The 27893-nt window shown below is 35.5% G+C and overlaps 1 protein-coding gene across 1 annotated transcript in view; it reads left to right on the plus strand.

Annotated features, from left to right (window-relative positions):
* Window positions 1–6058: 6058 nt before the first annotated feature.
* The window catches only part of LOC111516365 (phospholipase A1 member A), a 75644-nt gene continuing 53809 nt past the window's right edge, over window positions 6059–27893 (plus strand). The window contains exons 1-2 of the mRNA XM_074169964.1: window positions 6059–6275; window positions 13027–13156. Coding sequence (XP_074026065.1) covers window positions 6185–6275; window positions 13027–13156 — 221 coding nt within the window. The 5' untranslated portion in view covers window positions 6059–6184. The remainder of the gene's footprint in view (window positions 6276–13026; window positions 13157–27893) is intronic.

The following is a 27893-nucleotide window of genomic DNA, read 5'->3' on the forward strand; positions in this document are numbered from 1 at the left end:
CCATTCACAGGTGATGAACCGCTGCCAGAAATCAGGAAAATCCCTACAGGAGTTTGAAGCCGACATAGCTCGATTGGTTCGTCTGGCATATCCTGCTATACCGGAAAATGTAATGGAGCGGTTAGCAGTTCAGGCATTCTTGGGCGGACTTTGCGACCAAGAAACGAGGCAAGCCTTGAGACTAGCTCGTTCCAAACATCTCGTGGATGTTCTAGCAAGAGCTCTGGCATTTGAGGTTGTAAAACAATCCTACAAGAGCCAGAACAAAGTTCAAACTATCGAGGGAAATGGGCAGGTGCCTGCTGATATTGAGGCCACCTTCAGAAAGGTGATAAAAAGAAGAGAAAACAAATAACATGTTGGAACTGTAAGAAAATTGGGCATGTGCGTTGCAAATGTCCAAGCATTCATAAAACCAACACCAAATCAGGAAATTTAGAGAGGTTCGATGAGAAGGGGCAATTCAGCCTGTATTCAGCAAGCCCCCGTAAAAATCGCAGTTGTCCTGTCACGAAGACCATGTCCCGATGACTGCTCACATTACCGACGAGCAAAAGAGAAGGAAGCAGCTATTTGTAGAACTACAGCTGTAGACGACAACTGGGAGGACAATAAGATCAAGGAAGACCAAGAAAAAGACCCAGATCTTGGTTTAGTCTTCACATGGAAGAAAAGTAATCGAGGACCATCGCGGCAGGAGGTAGCAGGTTATTCGCCAGCGGTTAAGTCCTACTGGGCCCAATGGACCTCCCTTACCTTGGAAAACGGGGTTCTGAAGCGGGTGTTGGAGTCTGAAGACGGTGGGAAAGAAAGGCGTTAGACAGTGGTACCCAGGAACAGACGACGGGAGGTGCTCAAAGGAATCCATGATGGATTCACTGGAGGACATCTGGGAGTAACGAAGACCCTCCAGAAAGTAAGACAACGGTTTTACTGGGTTAATTGTCAAGCCGACGTCAAGGAGTGGTGCAGAAAGTGTGCTGTATGCGCTGCCAGTAAAGGACCGCGGATACGACCGAAAGCTCCAATATAACGTGGTCCTTTTGAGAGAATCGCCATCGACATTGCCGGCCCGTTCCCAGAGTCCGACTATGGGAACAAATACATCCTAGTAGCCATGGGCTACTTCAGCAAGTGGGCAGAAGCCTATGCCCTGCCCAACCAGGAAGCCTTTACCGTCGCTGACATCCTGGTAAAGAAATGGATATGCCGATTCGGTGTCCCATTGGAGCTGTATTCGGACCAGGGCAAACATTTCGAGTCCAACCTGTTCCAAGAAATATGTAAAATGTTGGACATTCGAAAGACCAGAACCACAGCCTGACAACCACAGTCCGATGAAATGGTGGAACGAATGAATAAGAACATAAACCGCCACTTGTCCAAGGTAGTCTCTGGCCATCAAAGAGACTGGGACCAATACCTCCACCTGCTCCCGTTGGCTTATCGTTCGGCAGTGCACGAGTCAACCAGCCAAACCCTTGCCAGTATTATAATGGACCGAGAGCTGCGGCTTTCTTGCGACCTAAAATTTGGGACGCCGTCAGAACAATACACTGCTGGGGAAGACTATGTCAGCAAGCTTCTGCAGAGAATGGACGACATTCATGAACGAGTCCGTCTGATTATCCTGAGTGCCAGCGATATGATGAAGAAGGCGTGTGACATCAAAGCGAATGATGGAGGATTCGAAACCGTTGACCTAGTTTGGCTGTACAATCCTAAGCGACGCCGTGGTTTATCACCGATGTTGCGGAACTCGTGGGAGGGTCCGTACAAAATCATGAAAAAGATTGATGACCTCGTCTACCGAATCCATAAGCCATCTCGAGGAAAGCCTAGGGTCGTCCATTTTATTAGATTGGCACCATATGCTGGAAATCACGACCAAGTTCGCGCCCTCAGACCACCAGATGAAATGACGTTCCAGAAATTCATGTCCTTATACTCGAATGAACAGAAGGTCGTACATGGGGTAACTCAAGAAGAGCCACGAGACCTTTTCAAGGTTCCAGTTGATTACGCACTAGCTCACTGCATGGCAGAGGATCTCCAAATGTCCAAGGGTATCGCTGTGGTATTCAACAAGAAATTCGATCAGCTCCAAACATTACTAGAACAGAATCTTGAAGTCGGAGGAGTGTTACAGTTGAAGAAGGGTCAGAGAAACATTTTCTACTTGGTGACCAAAAAGCATTCTCGAGACAAACCGTCCTATGAAGATGTCTGGAGGAGTCTTACTAGACTGAAGGACACTGCTCGACCAGAATCTCGTGTACTTGGCAATCCCAAAATTAGCCTCTTGGCTCGACAGGCTGAACTGGATAATTGTGGGAAGTATGTTGGAAACGATCTTCAGATCCAGCGGCATCAAGATTTTGGTGTGCGGTAACCATCTTCCACGACCGAGCATGAAGACTGTGGAGTGTTACTTCAATCAAACTTCACAGTGCAGATATGGGGAGTCCTGCAGGTATCGACACACGCCAAAGATGACATTTCGGGGCGAAACGTATTTAAGAACGGGGCAATGAACGAATCTGAAGCCGGCCCTGACCGATATCTCGGCCAGCGAATAAACACATCACTCATCGCGAAAAGTATAGATGAGTACCGAAACCACTAGAGAAATCTAGAGATATCGTTACCGATATAAAAGACCGGCTTTTCGTCCAGAGATGGCAGTATGAATTCAGAAAGCGAATCGAGCGGAAAACAAGGAATTCAATTAGCGAAGATAAATTAAGCATTAAGTGCTTAGTGTTGAATATAAATTAGTTTTTGTTAGTGAAATATTGTTATAAATAAATTTGTTCAGGACTTTCAATTATTCAATTCGGTACAATAATTACTTATGTCAGATTTTCGACCGAATTTATATCCAGGGCTATTCAAATTCGTTTCTGTACATGGGGATCTCGTAAACGATAAGAGATAGAGTGTCGGTTGAATTGTGGCAAAGTTGTGTATTTTAGAGACCTATTCAAAGATGTGAAGAAATTGAATATAGCTATTTTACTTCTGGAGATATACAGGAAAAACCAAAAATCCCAAATAATTTTTTTGCCTATATCTTCTTTATTCGCAGACATATTGAAAATCCGTCCACATTTTGCTATTGGCACTTGATGTGGGCTCCCAGAATATATTCATGAATCTTTTATACAGGGTGTCATCTGACTTGGGCCACCCCCATCTTTGAATTTTTAAATATGGACCTGTACTTTTTATTGTAGTTTTTGGATCGTAGACGTTCACTTCATACTTCGGTAATATTCGATTATAATTGTGTGAATTATTCCCTTTCAAATTACGGCCCTGGAAATTGGTTGTCTGAGTTGAATAAAAACATGGTAGCAGCTTCCACGTCTCCCTATGTATCGAAGAGTTTTTCGAAAGTTTTTTTTTTTCATTTTTAGGTATCTATTCATATTTTTTCCATTGCTCTGAGCGTTTTCTGCAATGAACTTCGAATAAGAAAACCTTTTATGATTATTTGAAACATATATACATCAAAAATATATTATATGTGTTTTAATAAGCAGAAAAAGAAATGATAGCAATAATAACATCCGAAACGAACCCTATAATTGTAATGAATAGCAGAGCATGTTTGGACCCATCAACATAACATCGTATGTCCCAAGCTGAGATCATACACAAAGAGAAACATTGGTTTAGGAGGAAATTTAAAGAAGCCGCATACATGTTATCCAACAATGTATTCAGCCAAGCTGGCGTAAAGATACACAACATATAGAAACCCATAATCAAGCGAAAAATGGCCAACTCCCGCCAAACAGTCGTCTCCCACTAAACCAGTGAAGCGGAAAAAGGAAAGCAGAGAAAAGTGAAAGTACTGAAATGACCGATAGTCAGCTCACGGAGGAATTGGTCCAGTCATCACCCGAAGACGATTGCGGATAATAACAATCGAAACGTCGTGAATTAACTTGGCTTGGAATCTCTTAACTTTTTAATTGTTATTTCACTTATTTTTCGTTCAATTTGTTCAATTCTACTAGTATTTTCACTATCGTTTCATTTCAGGTTTTTTGCTTAATATAATTGTTTTTTTCAGCTATTCATTTTTATTCGTCTTCTTTAATTTTTAATTCTTCTGTTTTAGTTATCAGGGATTTCAAAGGTTACTGATGAATGTCTACAGTGTGTGCATTTCATCGTGGAAATGATGAAATTATCTAAATCTTAGAGTTATGCATCCTCAAATATGTGCATTTCCGCTGTCGCTCAATTTTTCGTCAATCTCCGTTAAGATTGGTTCAGGTTTCTCATTAATTATATTAACGTCTTCATGTAAACCTTCTAAAAGATAACGATGGAACTTCTGGGCGTCTTGATGGGCATTACCCATGAATCGAGGAGCAAAACTTTGAATCCAATTTTTTTAGGCGACTGTATTACTACTCTATCAAGTGAATACTCTCACCACAACTCCTTGACGACTTCTGCAAACGCTTTGATTCCAGCACCATTCATACTAGAAATACTAGTATCGACATCTTTCATGAATTCAAATATTCCAATAACCATCTCTTGTTTGATGAACATTGGATTACGCTGTTCGTGAAACAGGTGTTACCAATATTTTTCAACCCATTTAGCCCAAGGGTTTTGAGTGAAGAATTTATTACTGAACATTACAATTAATGTAATTGTTTGAAAATGTCCTTATAGGACGAAAATGCAGTAACATTAGTTAAAAATGAAAGTGGTAAAAAACATAGTAAGTTTCATTTCTCATTTTTCACTTCTATATTTTTTGTTTCACTTTACGAAAGGAGTCATAATGACAACTGTGTCAATATTTCTGAAATAGATGAACTGACATTCGACTAATTTTGGAGAACTGACATTTTTAAAAAAAATATTTTTTGTTCTGAATGTTTTGTGTTGTTGATAAGGTTATTATTTATTTGGGTGTTGATTTTTTATCAAAATATCGAAAGTGGTCTATAAGAATATCAACAGTGACAGGAAGACTCAAATAAAGGTGTACATTTTTTTTTGGGTGTCATTACAAAAACTAAAGGAAAATTTTTTGACAGATAGATAGCATCATGTCGATAGTGTACTCAAGAGGGCATTTCATCTTCTGCCCAAGCTGACTTTGTTTTATTTCTGCAATCTTCTCATGACAAAAATATAGCACGTTAACTAAATTCTGGGAAACACTGTATAAAATATAATATGTTACAGTATTAACAAAGTGGGAGTGCCATTAAAAAAAAGTTGGTTTGGTTTCTCATGAACTACAATGGTGTTACAAAGATGATCTCAGAAGGGCATTCCAATGTCAGTCAATACCGCCTTTGTTTCATTTTCCAGTTTCACAAATAACGGATATATTGCTTTTAACTACATTTTAGGACACCCTGTATAGTGAAACAAGTGTTGCAGTTTAGTCGAGTTGAAATTGAGTTCCAGACACTTTGCTGTTTGGGTCGGATCTTTTCTGCACTGATGAGAGGTAATACCTCGAAACCGGTCTGTAGATGATCTTCCTGACTAACCTCTATGAGACATTTTTTTATCTCAAAAAGAGCCGATAACCTTACGATTGGTCATATTGACATAGTTCAGTATTAAGTAGAATTTTATTAATTTCAAACTTGACGTAGGTTGAAGCAATTGTGCTCCATTTTCGTAATAAAAAACTTTTGTGGCGCATATTGTACTGTATTACAATTTGGAAATTTAGGTTTAACGAATTGCAGTTTCAAAATATAAAATTTCATCAAATTTCAAGAGATTTAAAATATGTTGGGACATTTTCTTAGATCTTTACCGACTTTATAGAATAAAACGTGTTGTGAAACACTAACATTGTTTTCAAACACCTCAGTTCTCAGTTCTAAAATATTTTTCATTAGAATTTGCAACTTGTTTTATTTACAACACTGTTTTAATAGACATGGTTTTACAACTTCTTGCTTAGTCTAAATGTGGCTTTACGCATCCTGGTGATTCCACCACTAAGAAAGTGAGAGTCCTTCTTGGAGGTGAGGATATGAAAAAGTGAACGCAGAAGAAAGATTTTTAATGACGCCGGTATAGTCTCACTGGAAGTGTCGGTGCTCCAAGAACGAACTTTCACTATATACCGCGTGTTGGCTTTCGATTTCATTCGAAGAACAATCAAAACACTTGTATAAAAATAAATATGATCAACGGAAGGTGCGGGGTTTTTACAATTGTGAGACGGGAAAGTGCTGTGTTCATTTGTTGTTATTTAGTGTTAATAACATTTACCGGTAAGGATATAAATAACATTTATACGGAAGTAATAATAATAACATGGGAATCATTGATATATAAATATGAGATGAGGTGTAGATATATGGGTACTTTTCCTGTAATTTTTCGTTATCTTTCAGTAAATTATTTCATTTTGTTATTCCAAATAAAGAACATTATAAAATAGGAGAAAAAAATATACCAGAATTTTTTTTCTGTAAAAATGAAGGATCATACTTGAACTTCATATTCAATGAAAGGTTTAGATTTTATTAAATCTGGGAGTTCATTGAATTGTACAAAACCTTTGAAAAAACTGGTAGCCACTGTAGTGTAACATCGTGGTAATTGCTATATATATATATATATATATATATATATATATATATATATTATATTTCAATATGACCCCCATATATATATATATATATATATATTATATTTCAATATGACCCCCATATCCCGATTTTGTAGTTTTTGCAACTGAAACATATCGTTTAAGTTGAAAGAAAACAAAACAGGAGCACAGTAATTGAAGTGTTGCTAGATGATTGCTTTATATAAAGTAATTTGATACATGGAAATAATACAAGAATTTTCACGATAAATTTTATTTCAAACGCGTTTTGATACCTCTTCAGTTGGGAAAACCAAAACAGAAAGTCGTCTTTAATTGAAAATGATGAAATTATTTGCTGAAGGAGACATTACCTAGGGCAGATAAAAAATTTCGACGTGAGGATAGAAAGATTCATTGTCTGAACGAAACTTTTGGCTTAATGAAGGTGTAACAAACCAGGACTTTTGACTGATTCATTTTTATTTTCAGACTCGTTCTGTTTATCTATGACTTTCTGAATATACAAAAATTCTCACTGAGTATACAATTCTTTTGAATGTCAACGACTCAGTACTCAGTGTAAATAGATTTCCCACTTAACTTTCAACTAGGTTATTTTTTCCAAATGCAAAACTTAGAATATATACTATATAATCCAGCCGTAGTCACCACTGTAACAACGTTGGCTTTCAAGTGTCTATCAACAGTTGGAAAAAAATATCATTTAGCTAGTTGTCACCCTTTGGACTCCCCTCGCTGTAGGGTTCGTCCGATCGCAGTAAGACCGGTCTTTTTGAAATCTGATCATTTGGTATACCTATTTATAGTTCACTCTCATTATATGGTTTCAGAACAATGCTGGATATGCTCTAACTGAATTTGATCTTAGTTAAAGTACTGTTCCCGTACTAGTCTCTTCTCGATGGATTGGCTAAGAAGTGTCTAATTTTTGTTTTGTCAACTTTATCTTACTCTACGAGGATGGTATTTTTTCAGTGCGAGAGAAAATAAGTAAAACAACGACTCCATGGACAAAACAAAAATGTAACGTGTAAATTCTATGAAATAAAAAAAGAACAATTTACCATTAACCATTCAAACAACTACAAACGCACCAACTCAATTCAAAATACTTTTAGTTTTACTTTTACTTCAGGGTGAGTGGTGTATAACTTTAAATTTGCTTCCTTTTTTCAATAGTAATCGGAGCTCTAGCTTAACAACCCACACTAGGAACCTAACAATATATAACCTCTTTGCGAATAGCTTACCGGCTTACGATTTCGCTACCGATTTCCCTTAAATTTCGCACCACGCGCTTAAAAAATCCCCTGTTTAGGCTACCATCCTTAGCCTCGAAGGCTGAGGAATGACCCCCTCGTCTCGTCTCGACGGGCTCGCGTGACCGATCCCCGTGGCCCTCGCAAAAACTACCGGCATCACTAGTTCAACGGAAAACCCATATTTTGCATGACTTGCAATCTATAGATTTTAATATTTGAACTAATATGTTTGTTTACCCGTTTGATTGAATTCCGATAAGTAAGTATTTTCCACGACGGTGCGTCTGGCCAAGGAACGAGCAGATGATTTTTTTTTATGAACACTCTCACGGCCTGGCTGAATGTTACATTGTATGAATCAAAAGAAATCTACATATTCCCGAAGCTAGAATATATAGGTGATTGACAAACATAGCTTTTGCTAGGTATTACAAAGGATATACCGTTGGAAAGATGTAGCACGACAAAAACGTTATAAGTTCACATCAAGCATTTTTAGAAAGTCTACTGGAAAACTGATTATAACCCACATCGGAAGTGTTAATGGTTTTGTTGAAGACGGTTCATTGATGATTGAGTTAATGCATTTGGGCGATTATTATGACATGATAAGAAAAATCGAAAAAATACCAACTTATAGATGGAGAAAACATGAAAGTATGGTAAAAAAATTGTCTATAGTATGTTCCAACAAAGCTCGATTCACAGAATATGTAGTCGACAAGATGGCACAGAAACGAAATACTTATTAATATTCTGCGTATGCCCCCTTATCATTGCTAACTCAAACTTATTGAACTCGTTTAAGATTAAGTAAAGGGTTTCGTTTCAAGGAGAAATACTACATTCAAAATAAAAAAATGTTAAAATATTCTTTAAGTAGTCCTTAAAAATATCGATTCCGGAAAATGGCGAAAATGTATTGAACATGTTATGGAAGATGAGGACAACATGTGGGAATTAGACTATTTAGTTGAGGAAATTATAAACCCTTTGGTCATAACATTCGACGAAGATTCTTCGGATTTATCGAATGAAAACACACCATAATTCTTGCTTATACCTAATATATTCTTGAATATGTGAATATCCCGAATTGAAATGTTATGACAATATCAATTTCATATAAATAAATAAATAAACATAGTTGTGAGTTTTGAAAGGTATTTTCGATTCAATACTCAAACACACGCCACTGTGGGCAGAAAATGAAAATTAATTTCATTTGGAAAAACGTTTTTAGGAAGTTTATTCCACATAAACGCAGTTCTCTAAATGAAATAGTTCTCAAAGAGTGAAGGTTGAGGTGTAGTGAATTGAATCTCAAAACGATGAGCACACAGTCCGTCGCGTATTTCTGATATGTACCGCTCTTGGTGGAATCAAATGTGCCAAGTCACTTGAACACCCGTGAAAGTATCTATAGAAGACAGAAAAATCTCCAACTTTTCTTCGATGTTCCAGACATTCCAGACTATCAAGGTTGCAAGTGATGTTTGTGTCTCCAATCAGGCATATGGTTTTTTCTGGATGGAATCCAGCAACTTCAGGGTATGCTTGGGGTGGAGCTCCATACATGTGAACAATACTCCTAACAAGATCTAATTTGAGCTTTATAAGGCATCAAAAGTTGCTGAGATGTGCACAGTTTTCTGGTTTGGAACAGTTTTCCAAGCTTTTGAGAAGCAGCCTTTGCAATTCCAGCGACATGATTGTGGCAAGACATATTGTTGTGACCAGGATTACAGTTATGCCTATTATTTATATAAACTTTTACTTTTTGAATTTACATGAAATTCTTATGAAGTCAATCAACGGCGAATTTAACCTGTTCTAAAATTTGAACTCCTATTATTCTCAAAAATATTTTCTTACTCCGCTTCTGTTTTTGGAATCTGTTTTCTATCCTTCCTTGTTTTTTCCTGGTAGGTACTTGGCTCAACTGAAGATGTTGATGTTTTTGTATGTCAAGAGTTGTATATTCGAACTCATTTGCAGTATATTTAAGAAATTTCGGTTGTTTTTAACATGGTATCGATTCAGCTTGTAACTAACGAAAGTATGTTCACAACTATCAATCAACTCTCAAAAAAAAGTTAAAAAATATTTAGGGCGTTCTGGCTAAAAAGTTCTATAGGAACATTATTAAATTCATAACTCAAAAACTGAAATGAATTGAATGGGGGGAATAGGGGTGATTCTGATAGAAGTTAAGATGTCCAATCTAAAAAACAATTTTGGACGTTTCTGTTCGGTCCCTATATATGCGTAGTTTTTTCAATAATAGTGTCGCATTAGCTTGTAGCTAATAATAATTTTGAGCGTGTTAGAAATCACACGTTAAAAGGTAAGACCTCGTAAGTCCTTAGCTTGCACAAGTTTCTCAACTTCTGATTAACGGAAAAAATAGATTTTTTTTGGATAAAATTCACAGAAACAGAAGGATTTTCTCACAACTATGAATTTCAAATTCAAAGTAGATAAGAACTACGGAAGACAAATAAAAAATTCGACCTTAACCTTCAAAATGATTCATTACGTAAATTGAAGGTTCTTAGAAACTGTGTCGAATTTATTCTTGTCGCCCGATAGTTTTAATTTTGCGATAACTCATAAGATATTGATTTAATTTGTACGATGTAATGTGCATGAAATGCTCAAGATTATCAACGTTCTTAAAAACTTATCATAGTATTGAAGCTTCGGAGATATTTGAGTTTTTCTCTTGCACTTTTGACTTCGACTAAAATAAAACGTACTAGTCTGATTCACTTGGAAGTTTCTAGGATTGTACTTTGAGATTATACACATATGAATTGAGCAAATATCCAGAAAATTCTGAGCATATTGGTTTTTACAGCTCCTAATAATAATCAAGCCATTCATTCTATCCAAATTCAGTTTTGCACCACATTTTTTAGAAATAAAATATAGATTAACATGTGATTAGCTATACAATAGCTTCCTCAGGCATGTTCATACTATGAGATTATGAACAATCAGGCGTGTTTTTACTATGAAAGTTATGAACATTCAGAAGTGTTCATACTATGAATGCATGAACACGCATGAGGAAGCTACTGTATAGCGAAACACGTGTTGAGTTTTCGTGAAAGTATTTCTTGACTTGTGATGCACTGTTTGGAACCTTTGGTGTGGTAATGAATATTACTGGAGATTTTTCCGAACACCAAACCGTTATTTTAACACCTCGGTACGTGTTTCGATCACCAAGTGATCATCTTCAAAAGGAAGATCAAATTAATCATACTTACAAAGCTATCCCTTTGAAGGTGGTTGACAATGTTTCGTGGTCTATTTCATCAGTTCGGACTTCCATTGTCTAATATAATATAAATTGATTTGAAATCCCTGAAAAAAATTAAAAAGATTAACCGAAAATAACAATTTTATTAAATATAAAAAACTGTAATTAGAAAGAAATAACATACTAGCAACAACCAAAAAAAAATTGAAATATTAAAAAAAGCTGAAAATTAAAAAATATTATTAACAAAAATGAGAAATAAAAATTGAAAGATTCCAAATCAAGTTATGTCACGAAGTTTCGATTGTTAGTATCCACAATCGTCTTTGGATTATCACCCAAATTGTTATTTTCGGTTAATTTTCGTAATTTTTTTCAGGGATTTCAAATCAATTTATATTATATTAGACAATGAAAGTCCGAACTGATGAAATAAAGCTAACCTTATTTATACTATAGATACCTGTTTCGGGTACCTGCGTCTGCGTAGACTGTATTATACACTGATAATGTAGCTTTTTATAGAGTGTTTCTTATAGAAGTATGGAACTCGGAATTGGAATAAAACGAAGATGAATTTTTAAATTGACATGGAATTCACTTTATTCGAAAGATAGTGTTCTGACATTATAATTCAAGTATGACTTCTGGCATATGACCGCCACGGCTGGCTTGGACGTAGTCTAACCTGAAGGTCCAATTTTCGATGACTTTTTCCAACATTTGTGGTCGTATATCGGCAATAATGTGGCGAATGTCCTCCAAGTGGTCAATCGTTTCGGGCTTATCGGCTTAGACTAGCGACTTCACATATCTCCACAGAAAATAGTCTAGCGGCGTTAAATCGCACGATCTTTGAGGCCAATTCACGGGTTCGAAACGTGAAACTATGCGGTTACAGAACGTTTCCTTTGATAAATCAATTGTGGCACGAGCTGTGTGACATGTTGCGACGTCTTGTTGAAACCACAGCTCCTGCACATCATGGTTGTACTATTGATGAACGAAAAAGTCAGCAATGATTCCACTAGTCCATAAAGCACACCAAAGAGTCAGTTTTTCTGGATATAATGGTATCTCAACATACACTTGAGGATTTTCATCACTCCAAATATGGCAGTTCTGTTTTTTGACGTATCCATTGGAACAAAAGTGAGCTTCATCGATAAACAAAATTCGCTTATGAACATCAGGATCGACAGCAATCTTGTTTTGGGCCTATTCATTGAATGTACGCTCTGCTATTTGTGTTCGTGTGGTTTGCACGAGTTGAATTTTGTAAGCACGCAAAGCAAGATCTTTCCGCAAAATCTTCCATAAAGTGGATGGATACATCCGATTCATGTGCACGATGGCGGATAGACTGATTCGGGTATTCCTCTACGCTACGCTCTACAGCAGCAATGACTTCTTCTGTAGGTACTGTACGACGTCTCTGTAGATGCGTATTATCATTCAGAGTAAACGTGGTGTGAACACGTTCTATAGTTCTATAGTCGAATTAATTGCTCTGGTGGACGATTACATTGACCGTAAAATGGACGTAGTGCGCGATACATATTTCGAACAGAACTATAATTTTCAAAACAAATTTGCACAGCCTATTCATGTTGAAATGCCAAACCAAACTAAACATACATCTTTAGACAGCTGACAAAATGGTTGTTCAGTTTTTGGGGTTATTCATTACGAACAAACATACAGAATTCAAATCATTTTTCTTCATAGCATCAGTTTTGATTAGGTGACAAAAAGACCGTACATTATTATGACTTGATGTCTGATACTTAGCAGTAAACTTAAATTTATGTTTACCAACCCTCTTTCACTAACCCTCGTAGTCTTGATTTGTCTGTATAATAATCGTTTTTTTTTAGGAATTTACGCACAGAAATCGAAAGGCAGACAGAAAGCTGAATCGATTTCAGATTTATTTAATACAAGTTCCTGCATTCCAAAACCCTATAGATGTCCGCATCGGCAAATACAATTTTTCCTTTACACTAGGTGAGTATTTACCAGATCTGACGATCTGCAAAAATGTTTCTCTTTTGGCTATCAGTTGGCAAAGACTTCATCTGAATAGGTTTGTGTTAGATCCTCATAAGTGAATCGTCTTACTCTGAAGAAAAATTACTTGTCGAAATATCAGTAGCGGCCAGCGCGGAAATGAGATAGTAAAAAAAAATTAAATATCTGGAGAAGAATTGAGCCGACACGTGTATATTGATGTGTTGATGTGATTTAGAGTACTTCCACCAGTATTTATACTGAATTTGACTGTGCATCTAGTTTAGATAAGGGCAAATGAACAGAAGGACTTAAAATTTTAATTGAAATATTCAATCTTGATCAACATCGTCCTCGAAGTATTCAGATAAAAGTTCGATCGCCACAAAAACGTCCATCTTATTGAAATGTAATAGTACGGTTATTTGAGCTACAAAGTAGACATTGGACCATGTCAGTACAAGCAATTTCCGTTGTACATCATATATTAGCTTTATTGGACAATTCATATCAAGGTAAAAGAAATATTCAGTTACAATAAAGCACAATGGGGAAATCGATAAGTGATAATAATATATCACTTGTCTGGCTTTCAGAAAAAAAAACAGATTATGTAAACGTGAAATGTAAGATTAATGTGAATTTTGGTACAGACATAAAATACAATATATTAGTATATAAATAAAAAAGTAGTACGCACATCATACAATTACAATTCAGGACAGTGGTTGGACACCGATGGACCACTCAGGTATTTCTCAAAGGCGAAAACCCACCAAAAAAAGACCATGGTTACTGTATGGTGGTCAGCGGCTGGTGTGATTCACTATAAATATCTACAACCGGGCCAAGCAAAAACGGCCTTCGTCGACTTCATCGAATCCCGAGTCAACACTTTTATGTTGCGGGAATTAATCGACGTTGGCAAAAGTGCCATGATTCAAATTATGCTTATTCCGAGTAAATTGAATAAGTATTCACTATAAGATATTACAATTCAAAGTAGACTCATAGAAACGGGCAGAATCTTTGAAATAACTTGAAAAAATCTATTGAAAACACTTTCCCAATGCCTGAACAAAAATGACGGTATGTAGACGCGAGCTCTGCTAACCAAGTTAGCTTACTTAGGAGATCATTATGAAATTATGACTAGTCATAATGAATTATAAATTTCAACCTCAAATTTGAAATGGTTCAGTCCATAGTAGGTATGCTGGAAAATTTAAATTCCTAGATATCGGAGTTAGAAAATGGAATATGAAATAGGTTTTTTTAAAATTGTAGTATATCTAATCAAAGAAAGAGTTTTCAAAATAGTTTATCTTTAGATTACTCATGATTTACTCAAGATTAAAAGAATCAACAAAGGAAAGTGCGTATTTTAAACAAAGAAAATTGTTAACTTTACTGTGTGGAAGATGGAACATTACAGTGGCGACGAAGGAAAACAAGGTTAGCGAAGTATATTACAATGGGGAATTTTCCTCAATTTGGGTTATTACAGCAAATACAAGTTTGAACAAAATGAAGTTGAGTTTAATTCATCAGTTTTTCAAATGTACTTCGAAAAGTATTCAAATTGATGTTTCAAATGTTGGGTTTCAATTTTTAAAGGGATTTGTTTCTAATTCACATATTGGCAACAGCGCCTATATCAAGTTGAAATAATTTATACGTAGCTAGATATTCCAGTTTAAAAAAGGGAAATTATCTTCATAAATCAACAATTAAGGCAAAATATAAATTATAGTTCAATACCACCTCCACAAGCCACATAAACAACAGTTGTTTTGTTATTTATTTATATAGAGGAAGACAGGTTAGGTGCACAAAATGTCATATGTCACAGAATGTCTCGAAACTTGGAACATAAGTAAACAGAACAGCACGCCTCTGAAATATGTTATCTTTGTTTGTCTCATTCAGGTAACAGATTCATTGTCCTTTATTAGCTATAACCGATGTTGCCAAATGGTGAAATAGAAACGAATCCCTTTAAATATTGAATGCATTATTTCATTCCTCTTTTTTAAGTATTTAAATAATTTTTTAAAGAAAAAAGTTGAAATAATAAGTTTAAAATTCGTTGTTTTAGAGTTTTTTAATGAAAACTACTTGATTTTCGTCAGGAGGAACATTCCCCATTATATGAAAGTTTGATAAGGGATATTGAATGCCTGTGAACGTGCTAGAGTCCGACCGAAACTGGTTTTTACGACCGAAACCGAAACTGAATTTCGGCAACGATCTCAGTTTCGGCCGAAACCGAAACTTCCTTACAAGAATTATGTTTTGAGGAAAAATGAAGAAAACGTTATTATAATCAGTCTTATCTTTAAATCACAACGTTATGCAGTCTTTGACATTTTTACTTTTTGAAAATTAACAAATCAACATAACAGCCCCTTAATTAAGAAAAAATTACATTAAATTACTTGTGATGCACTTTTGGAACCTTTGGTGTAGTAATGACTATTACCTACTAGAGTGTTAAATTGAGGTGTTAAAATAACGGTTTGGTATAGGGAAAAAACTCCATAATATTCAAAAAATTACTCATTTGAGTTGTTACCTAATATCACAATAGGTACTTAATATTTACGTAATAAACAAAGGAAATCACAAAGTAAGTCACAACACGATTAGGCACGTGGACGCGGCAAAATTTCTTCGACGCTTGTATGAAATTCAATGCGCTGAACATAACCGATCGCAGCTCGAAAACTCCCGAATGCAGTTTCGGTTTCGGTCGTAGTTTCGGTTTGCCACCGAAACTAAACCGAAACCCGTTTTTTTTGCCGAAACTCAACTGAAATCGAACTTTCGGATGGTGAAGCAAGTCGGCACCTGCAAGATCAAAAAGCCTGCGGTTTGGACACCGCGAGATCAAATGTCGTAGGGATGGTAAGGCAGGTCGGCACTTGCCAGATCAAAACCCCACCTAAAAAGAATTGAGGGGCAGACGAACGTGTCGAATGATGACCCATGTAATGAAAAGGAGAATAAACAGGACAAATAAATCTTGAAAAATTGTATGTTGACAATTGTAAAACATTACTATCTAGGATAAGTTTATTGTTGTATTGCTGTTTCTATCGTTTCTGGAATAGACATTACGTATTAAGTTGATTACATAAATGTTCAATTTTTGGAAATAATTATAGTTAAAATTTATAATGTTATTATTTAGGAAAAGGTAGAGCAATAACGAATGATTCGCAGTAGTTTTTGTTTTGATTACTCATGATTTACTCGGAATTATGTATTGAACAGTGCAAAGTGGAGTTGCAGGACGGGAATTAACAAAGGAAAGTGCGAATGAACAAAGAAAAGTGTTAACGGTACTGTGTGGGAGACGGTACGAACATTACAAACATAATTCATAAGATGCTGACGATTTTAATGAAATTGACCGTAAATGTTAACTTAAGGCATCCACTAATTAAATCAAATTTTCACTTAACGTTTAGGTTGCTCGGAACAGTAGACATATCGTTTTGTTATTATTACTTTGTATAGTCGAAGTAAACGATATTGTGCACATTGTTGTTGTGGAATTGGCCGCGGTGGTAGTGCATCCGACTCACGATCGGGAAGGTCGTGTGTTCGATTCCCGCCTCGACCAGATATTTTTCTCGAGAGAATGTATCTGGTTGAAGCTGGAATGATTCTGCAACCGTGTTAGGAATCACACGTTAAAAGGTAAGACCTCGTTAGTCCTTAGCTCGCACAAGTTTCTCAACTTCTGAGAGTTGTCGTTCGTATGGGGGCGGCAACTGATTAACGGAAAAACAGATTTTAAACAGATTTTAAAGTTGGCGACATTCTCAAAAGGCCAAATACATAGAAATGAACCGGCAGCAAACTAGTCCACGTGGACTGTAGACTTGACGGTTCGTATTGGATAATTTTTACTAACCGAGTTTCATGATTGGCAGAAGAGTCATGAAATTAAATTTGAGGTCATGGTACGGTGACGAATAGAAATCGGGAAATGCGGTAATGGTTATCGCCGCTGTGTTCAGTTCAGGAACTGATCGCGATTTTAGTGTTGAAATTCGATATTTGTGTAGTTATAAATACAAGTACATTTTTTACAAACTTTGAAATTTCTGGTAAGTTGTATTTTATATATCTTTTAAGGGTTTGTTTTAGAAATCAACCGAAATTTTTCTCTCTGTTCTCTATTAACTAATCGCTCTTAAAACAAAACTCGAAACAAAACGAATAGACACTAAATACAAAATGCCAGTGGTTCAAAATAAAAATCATTTTGTTTTTGAACCATAATGAATACGTTTCAAATCACAATTCATGTGAGGTCATCGTTTCAACGCCAGAACGAATCATAGACGAATACGTTTTGAATACCTACATGAACGCGAGAAAACACCTCACCCTTCTCGAGGTAACGATTTTACAGTGCGGGTGGAATCTATATGCGAAACTTCAATAAAACTTCATTAATACAAAAAACGATTACCTTTATTAGGGAGGAACAACCTTTGCTTTTAACACATTTACAGATCAATGAAATCTCGACAACCTTGACCTTGTCTTGGTAGGAGAATGGTTTCATTTCAAATGGCAGAACATCACGACCTTTTATTAGTTTCGTTTTACCGAAATCTGAAGGATTATCTGTGTCAGTGAATAAAGGTTTAGTTAAAGTGTTTTAATTAGCCATGTACAGGGTGATTTTTTTAAATGACTTGTTTAGTTAGAAGTATCTCGACTTCCGAAACATATAAGCAAATAAAATTTAGTAAATGGCCATATTCGACAATATTAATTTTTTTACAATGGTTTCGTGGCGATGCATTTCTAAATAAAACAGAAATAGATATCAACTTGTTCACATTAAAAAAAACACCTTTTATTTTATTATACTTTTGAATATTTCTGAAGTTTCTACTTAGATTTTGTGAAGTGTGTCCAAAATATTTTTTTCGTATACAAAAGACCTTACTATTCAAGTTATTTCGGATTGCTTGCTGAAGAGAGAATACTTCCACAAAACTAGAAGCCACGATAATTACAAAAGTTTTGAGCCCATCAAGATATGACCCATTCAGCAGTTCTATTTCTAGTACTATTCCTGACAGTTCACATCACTGTGGACAGCAAAAACGTGTTGGGCAGAATTTTCTACTGCACCGCCTTTTGACTTTTCCCATCACACATGAGAGATTCACAAAGAAAAACGTACAATACAGGAAATAGGAGCAACTAACGGTTTCTCGAGGGATATTTAGTAGATGATATCATAAGGACTTTAGGTTGAGAATGAACGAAATATTGACATTTAAAAAAGACAAAAACCAAGATAAATATATCTCAGTTCCACATCACCAATGCACGAACAACTTTGGAAAGATTTTCAAGGAACTAGGTATGAAGGTGTTTTTCAAAACAAGTCATACACTATAGAACCTTTCAGGAAGTCCAAAAGACAAAAGTTGAGAATTTGAAAAAGGCTGGAATTCACGAAATTAAATGTAAGGACTGCGATAAAAATATTATGGACAGACAAAAAGATCTATTAAAATAAGATATAAGGAACACTTAGCACACTTAGAATATGTAAGACCTGAAAAATCAGCAGTCGCCCATCATATTTTGCAACAAAACCATTCCATAGACTTCAGTTCATTAAGATTAGTTAGACAAGTTATCAACAAAAGGCATATAAATGCCTATGAGAGTGTAGAAATAAGTAAACATAATGATATTATGAATAAAAATGGTGGACCAATACCTAATAGTATACTATATGGTTTGTTAAAATAATATTTCATTTATTAGATTTACCCGACTATTACATAAGGACACATTGTAAAATTAATTTACTGCTAGTAAATAAGGCAATATTGTAAAACTAATTTTATATAACTTATTAGATTTACCTGACTATTATATAAGGACACATTGTAAAATTAATTTAAGACTAGCAGATAGAACAGGTAACTATGGTATAAATAAGGATAGCTTTGTAAGTATGATTGGTTTGATCTTCTTCTTGAAGATGATCACTTGGTGATCGAAACACGTGTCAAGTTATATTCAGTTCTATTCTGAAAAAAAAAGAGTTTTTCCGTTTTTGAATATAAATTTGATCAAAATGCTTTATTAGAATAGCAGAAGAATAAAAATAGAAAATATTCCTTGATGTTTTCAAATAAAATACCTTGTATAATAATGTATATAAACTCTCCTTGGAGAACATTTTAAAATATATACAATGTACAAAATAATACAAAAAAATCGAATATTTTCAACAGTAATTTTTTCTATTGAAATACAGGAAAGCCATATATTTTTATTACGAATATCAACGCGGAATTTTGGTTTCAATCAAAAAGTTTCAAAATTCATAGTAAAAATTTCTAGTTAAAAATATAAATTTCGAAATTAAGTCGAAATTTCGACTCTCAAAATCAGATTTTCTGAAAAACGAATAATAAATATATATTGCTTTTGTACAAAATCGATAAAATTGACAGTTTGAAATGTCGATAAGGACCAATCGACAATTTATGGCCAATTGACGGTTAGAACTGTTTTTGGCTTTCTACTTCTCCATCTTCATATATAAAAAAATGTGGGAATCATCCAAAGAAGAGAAGATAGCGATTAATTCCAAAATAAACTCTATACAAAGATGTGTAGTCCGTTCAGTTTGGTATCCTAACATTTGTTAAGGAATTGAATGAGATATCATTCACAGGATTGCTACACAATATAGTGTATGGAAAAGGTCAAATTTCACTTACATGGAGCATTGTCGTCCTCAACGGCGGATGCCTTATTCCGATGTTTCGGAATAAGGCACTTGCCTTATTACCACTTCAGCATCAATATAAACATTCTAAGGTGAAGTACTCAACTCATTCATAAAAATACGACTTTGTGTCACGAATGAATTAAATCTACACATGTCATCGATGACAGTACGTGACAACATTCATTCGCTCAGTTGATTCAATCCCAGCTAAAGGAATCTTGTTTTATTTGAAAGTGATATATTTTTGAGAGAGAATAATTTTCAGGAAAGAAAAGTTTTGGCTTTCAAAATAAACTTTATAGAAAGATGTGCAGTTCATGCAAAGAAGTAACTTTGATACACAAACTAGAAGATAAATCCCTCTCAAAACAACTACTTTCATATAAACATTGAATCACACGAAAAAAAAAATAGTTTCGAAACAACTATTTCTATATGAACATTGAATCGTACAAAAACCACTTTTCCTATTCAGTTTGTACTCCAAGCATTCGTTAAGGAATTGAATCAGATATCATTCACAGGATAGCTACACAATATAGTGTATTATGAAGGTGGTCCAATTTCACTTACATGGAATACTGTCATCCTCAAAGGCGGACATTCGATGTTTCGAAATAAGACACAAGGAAAATTTCCCCTTTTTTGCTATTCTATACGGTACCGACATATTTTAGTCGTTTATTGAAAGTTATCTGAAACAATATGTGCATTAATGACTGCAGAATCGGCATTGAGTCTATACGTTATTCTAATGAAAATTAATTTCAAACAGTTTTCTCCAGAATTATTGCGCAGTTTGTCACTGAAGAGGTATTCACTGATAATTAGATAAGATGTTGGCCATGTACGATATACCTATCTTACAACTTTTGAACCGTGTTGAAATATATTGTAATTATGTCACGAACCGTTTGATTAATTTTCATAGTGTTGTCTAACATCAAGTGTAATCTATAATATTTTTATTAGATAATTTTTATTTTCTCTTATTGTCTTGTATTGTCAAAATTTTCAATTAGACCATGGCCTGACAACTAATATCAATATAAATACCAAAAAGAGTTAGCATTCAATATCTTCTGAAGAGATCGCGACAAGACTTCTGCTGGACCATGTCCCAAATTGTTATTGCGGGACGGTAGCCTGGTGGGTTGACGTGAGTTACGTACCGAATAAGTACGTTCAACCAGCCGACTAGGTCTACGACCCGGCCAAGGAGCGCCGACGCTGCAGTATCAAATAGCCGGCATTCCAGGAAAAGCCAACATTATAATTTCTCACCATTTATATTGCATTATTAAAAATTCAGTCTTGATGTAACTTTTGTACGAACAACTTGTCCAAATAAAAATATTTCGTCTTTTTAAAAACGGTCTTCGTTCTTTAAAGTACGTAATTGGCGCAGTCGTGGTAGGATTCTCGAAGGCATCTATCGATTTAGATATCCTTGAGTTTCAACTCTTCATCGAGAAGAACCGGATAAGTCGTTTCGGCAACGAAAAAACTCTGAAGCTGAAAGTACCATCATCGGATCAACTACGGTTCCAGAGGCGGATCCCAGTACCCGAAATCTCCAACACCAGACGATGGAAAGGAATTTTTCGTGAGTTACTCATTGTTCCCTTTTGTGATCCTATATGTCAAGCTCCTCAATTTTTCCTGAATCATTAGGTGATATCAGTGCAGAAATTGAGTTAGATTTAAGTCAATCACTAGAAGCTCTTAGTATAAATAATAATCAAACTAGACAATTAGGAAATATAGTCGATTCTATCATGGCAGTAACACCAGTTTTTGATTTGAAACTTTTGCAAATCATACCAGAGTTTGATGGTAACCCTTGCAGACTTTATCGATTTATTTCAACATGTACCGATATATTGAACACCTATTGGGACGCCACTCCCGCAAATAATAATTGTGCACAAAATAAACTTTTACTCAACAGTATTTTTTCCAAATTGACTGGACCGGCAGAAGAAATTTTTTCTATTAGCGGTAGTAACGATTGGAACACCATTAAAAATTTATTGATCACTCACTTTGGCGATCAGAGAAATGAAAGTAGTTTATTATCAGATTTAGGCTCTTTGAGACAAAATCCAAATGAAAATTCACTAAATTTTTTTTCAAGAGTTGTTTCTATGCTCAATCTTCTCCATAACTATGTTAATTTACACGAGGTAAACGAGCAAGTAAAAATAAGCAAAAAATTACTCTATGATTCACATGCATTGCATACATTATTTGTTGGTTTGAGAGAACCCCAAAGTTCAATGATCAGATCAATGAGACCGAATAATTTAGCTGAAGCACAACAATATATCATCGAAGATAACAACATTCGGTATTTACAAAAATCTCAATTCAATTTCACCCCTCAAAAGTCACCAACCATATCAAATCCCCAAAATTTCAATTTTGTTCAACAGTCTCAGAATTTTCAGCCGAACAGACCCCAAATGCAACAAAATATTCCTCGACAACTGCAACAGAATCAAAATTTTTCTAACCAACCTCAATTTCCTAGAGGACCAATTCAAATACAACCCCGTCAAAATGTGCCCCAAAAAAAATACTTCACCAACAGCCAAGTATTCGGAGCACCGCGAAATGTTTGGAAACCCAACAATGGGCCATCCACTTCCCAACCAACCCCGATGAGCATTGTCAGTACCCAGAATTTTTCGAAAAATAGACCTTCCTTTCAACAACCCATTCGAAATCACTTCCAGAATAATCCAAATCAGAGACGTAACTTCGTCTTCGAAGAACTTCATAATATTGAATACGATAAAGACTATGAAACATGTGATTTTCCACAGGGAGAGTTTTCAAACGAACAATACGTTGACGAAACTGAACAATTCTCCTATTATGACGAGACTGACGATCAAAATTTTCACGAAACGGGGCCAAACCCAAACGAAACATAATCGACCTCAATACCATATATGACAAAAAAGAATTACCTTACATTCAAATCGAAAATCCACCCATGAAACTTTTGATAGATACGGGAGCAACCAAATCTTTCCTGAATCCCGAAATTGCAAAAATGTATTACTCTGAAAATATTTTTAAAGAACCCTTCGTAGTTACATCAGTTTTTCAACAATCACAGCGTGATTATTGTGCTAGCATTCCATCTTTCGAAGAGTTCAACTCAGAGCAAAAATTGAAGTTTCATTTATTTAAATTTCATCAATATTTCGATGGATTGATCGGGTTAGATATACTTAAAGAAATGAATGCCAAAATCGATTTCTCAAATTCAATTTTATATACTCCAAATTCTCAACTCTACATTCAGTACTATGAGACCCAGAAAAAGCTATTATTTTTTGTCGAACTAGAACCAAACACAGGGACCAAAATAAAAATCCCTGTGAATCAATTATCAGGTGATATAATCGTACCCCCTACAAAAATCAATGGATGTTTCATCAGAGAAACACTAACTAGAGCCAATAATGGATACGCTATGGTAGAGCTAGAAAATCCGAACGATCAAAATTGCGAAATTGAATTGTTTGAGCCACTCAATACATATTCATTTTCTGTTCAAAACTATGAACTTTACCATGCAGATATTGACCCCTTACAAACAGACGAACATGACATCCGACATCTCATTCGAACTGAGCATATGAATAATGAGGAAAAACTGCACATTGTCAAATTATGCCAAAAATATTCAGACATTTTTCACCGTGAAGGAGAAAAGCTTACTTTCACAAATATAGTCAAACATCAAATAAAAACGAAAGATGAGCTTCCTGTATACACTAAATCTTACAGATATCCCTTTATCCATAAGGCAGAAGTTGCGAAAAAGATAAATTCAATGCTAGATCAAAATATTATCCGACCTAGTAATTCGCCCTGGTCTTCACCTATTTGGGTAGTACCCAAAAAACCGGACGCCAGTGGGAAAAAGAAATGGAGGATTGTGGTGGACTACCGGAAAGTCAATGAGAAAACCATTGAAGACCGGTATCCGCTGCCAAATATAAGCGATGTATTGGATAAACTGGGCAGGTGCCAGTATTTCTCTACATTAGATTTGGCAAGTGGTTTCCATCAAATAGAGATGGCCCCGGAAGATATTCAAAAAACAGCCTTCAATGTCGAGAATGGCCATTACGAGTACCTGAGGGTACCGTTCGGGTTGCGAAACGCCCCAGCAACCCTTAGTAGGGTGATGGACGAAGTTTTGAAAGGTCTCCAGAATGATATATGTTTAGTGTACATGGATGATATTATTGTATACTCAACATCCTTACAAGAACATATAATCAACCTGAAAAAAGTTTTTCAGAGGCTACGCGAAACAAACTTGAAAATTCAAGTTGACAAATCAGAATTTCTCAAGAAAGAAGTTTCTTTTCTCGGGCACATTGTAACATCAGAAGGTGTTAAACCAAATCCGGATAAAATCAAAGCTATTTTGCAATATCCCATCCCAACAACTACGAAACAAATAAAATCATTTCTTGGACTTTTGGGATACTACCGTAAATTTATAAAAGACTTTGCCAAAATTACAAGACCATTTACACTTTGTCTGAAAAAAGGCGCCATAATCAAGCATGATGAAAATTTCATCAAAGCTTTCAACCATTGCAAAACTCTTCTGACAAATGACCCAATATTACAGTACCCAGACTTTGACAAGCCTTTTAACCTTACTACAGACGCCTCAAATTCGGCAATTGGTGCTATTTTATCACAGGGCCCTATTGGTTCTGACCGTCCCGTTGCATATGCATCTAGGACACTGAACGACGCGGAGCATAACTATAGCACAATAGAAAAAGAACTTTTGGCTATTGTATGGGCCACGAAGTATTTCCGGCCCTACATTTTTGGTAGAAAATTTTTTATTTATACTGACCACAAACCACTTCAATGGCTGATGTCTTTAAAAGAACCAAATTCAAGACTCGTCCGTTGGAAGTTGAAATTAGAAGAGTTCGACTATCAAATTATGTACAAAAAAGAAAAAAAAAACACCAATGCAGACGCCCTCTCAAGAATTGAAATCCACGCCAATGAAGTAGAACCACAGCCATGCAGTGCGAGGACAAATCTAGAAGATATTGAAGAAACCTCCCCGTTTTTACAATATATGAAAAAATTCAACATTACACAGAAACATCCAGAACAAGACAACATCTCATTATCTAACAACCTTGACGAAACCCCGAACGAAGCCGAAATCGGAGTAGAAACCGACACATCGAGCTCAGTACAAGAAAATATGATTCAAGAATTGATTTCAAACCCCGAGGAACCTGATGAACCCGAAGAAAATAATGTAACTGTACATACAAATGCTGAAAATCCCGTACAAGAAATCAACCCAAGTGAATCACCTATCAATGTCTTTCAAAATCAAATCCACATATCAAAATCAACCTTGCCAAGAAAAACAACCAGAAAAACGCTATGGGAACCAAACATAAAAAAAATATGGAACATATACATAGTAAACAATGACCTTTCTCCAATCATAAAATTTTTCAGTGATTTTGGTCAGCCTAGAAAAACTTATGCATTTTATTTCAATGATGACGAATCGAACAAAATGTACGAAAACCTTTGCACTCTAGTGACGCAAACTTTCAAAAACCACAACTTCAAATTAATTAAATGCAATTTGAAACTTGAAAATATAACAAACGATGACAGACAGAAAGAACTATTAGTCTATAATCATGAAACAAAAACAAACCATCGCGGAATTCAAGAAACCATACAACAAATTAAGAAAAAGTACTATTGGCCCAACCTTGCTAATCATGTCAGGAATTATATCAACAAATGCGAAGTATGTCAAATATCTAAATATGATAGAAACCCACCAAAAATAAATTTTCAAATAACACCAACACCCAAAAAACCATTTGAAATCGTTCATATCGATGTTTTTCAAGCCAACGGTCAAAAATTCCTTACGATAATAGATACTTTTTCTAAATATGCACAGGCTTTTCCTCTTACATCCGCAAACGCTTCCTCTATTGTCGAAAGTCTCATCACATTCATGTCGTTCCACGGACTACCACTAAAAATCATAGCCGATAGTGGAACAGAATTTAAAAACTCTACTTTGACTGACTTCACAAAACTTCACAAAATTGACATTCATTTCATCACCCCAAAAAACTCAACTAGTAACGCCCCCGTAGAGCGCCTTCATTCAACCTTGCTTGAGCATTTGAGGGTTTTGAAAATTGAAAATCCCCGTTCTGAAGTAACGAGCCTAATGCCTTATGCTATTTTTGGATATAACCACTCCATACATTCCTTGACAAAACAAAAACCAATAGATATTGTGAGTGGACATATCGATACAAAAGATCCATTTGATATAGATATAAACCACGAAATTCTAAATAATTATATTCAGGAACACAAAGACAGAACTCAATTGATTTTCAATTACATTCACGAGACTTCCCAACAACAAAAAGAAAAGATAATAGAAAAACAAAATCTCACTCGCGAAAATCCGGTCAGCTATCCTGAAGATGGCGAAGTTTATCGACATAACGTAAAAACTCGTGGAAAAAAACTGAACGTTCCATTCATAAAAGAAACTGTTGTTACCGATCAAGGACTGAAACTAAAAACAAAACGTAATACCTACCACAAAAACATTTTCAAAAAACCCCGAAAAATCGTAACAAAGTCGAATTTGTTACAGGACCCTCCTACTCTTGACGATAATCCACCTAACATCATCAAAGAACGTACAAATAACGAACCTGAAGGACAACCCAGGGATCCTGCCCTTTCTACTAGGGACAGCAAAAATTAGAGTAGCCACACACACCTTTCTTCATTATATTGATTTCAAGCCAATTTCAGAAGAAATCGGAGAACTGACTCATCATTATAATGCAATAAAATCATCACTCATGAATCAGAAAGACCTCAGTTCAACCTACCTTACATCCTTACATCAATACACCGAACAACATATAGACTTCCAGTTGAAATCAGTTAAAGAAAAACTCCAATCAATCTACCCCTTAGCGATTCGAAAAAAACGAGGGTTGATCAATGGACTTGGAAATATTGTCAAATTTGTTTCCGGTAACTTAGATCAGGAAGACGCCCAGCGTTACGACGCAGCTATTGAAAAATTACAAAATAACGAAAATCAAATTGTTCATTCTCTGAATCAACAAATATCATTAATTCACAAAATACTTGAAAATAACAATAAAACATTTTCACTCATGATTCATAATCAGAATGTGATCAAAGAAAGTATCGAAGAGCTTAACAATAATAGCACACATTTTTTGTCCTTATTAGATACATATACACAAATAAAATTCAACTTGGATACACTACTTTCAATTCTCACCAATATTGAAAACGCCATTTCTTTCGCTAAACTTGGCACCTTACATCATAGTATAATATCTATCGACGATATAAAATCAATACTCGATTCGCTTCTGAAGTATCATTCTAAAGATCAATTGGTATATTCAGAAATCGAGGACAGCTATAAACAATATGATATAACACCTGTTGACGCATATTTTTCGAATACAAAACTAATTTTTGCATTGCATATCCCTCTAGTGCATCCCGAAACCTTCTCACATTACCACCTTTATTCAATACCCACTCAGAATTTTACCACAATTATTCCAAAAAACTCCTTTTTCACAATGAGTAATGATATGTTCCAATACGACTCTGGACCATGTCGTTATCTGAACCCGAACTACCTGTGCCCGAACAACTACCTGATAGATGGAACCCAGGAAAGCGATTGTATTTTTTCAATTTTACAAGTAAAATATAACGAAGCCGTATGCCAAACAGCAACCATAGTGGTGAACAAGCCCTTAATCGAGGAAGTCAGCGAATCGAATTATATCGCCATATTCCCTCAACAAGAAAAAGTCCAAACCCGAT

The sequence above is a fragment of the Leptinotarsa decemlineata genome, unplaced genomic scaffold (genome assembly GCF_025532065.1).
Source record: "Leptinotarsa decemlineata unplaced genomic scaffold, Ldec_3_MD MMD2_P_RNA_scaffold_6, whole genome shotgun sequence".
In the NCBI taxonomy this organism is placed as follows: Eukaryota; Metazoa; Arthropoda; class Insecta; order Coleoptera; family Chrysomelidae; genus Leptinotarsa; species Leptinotarsa decemlineata.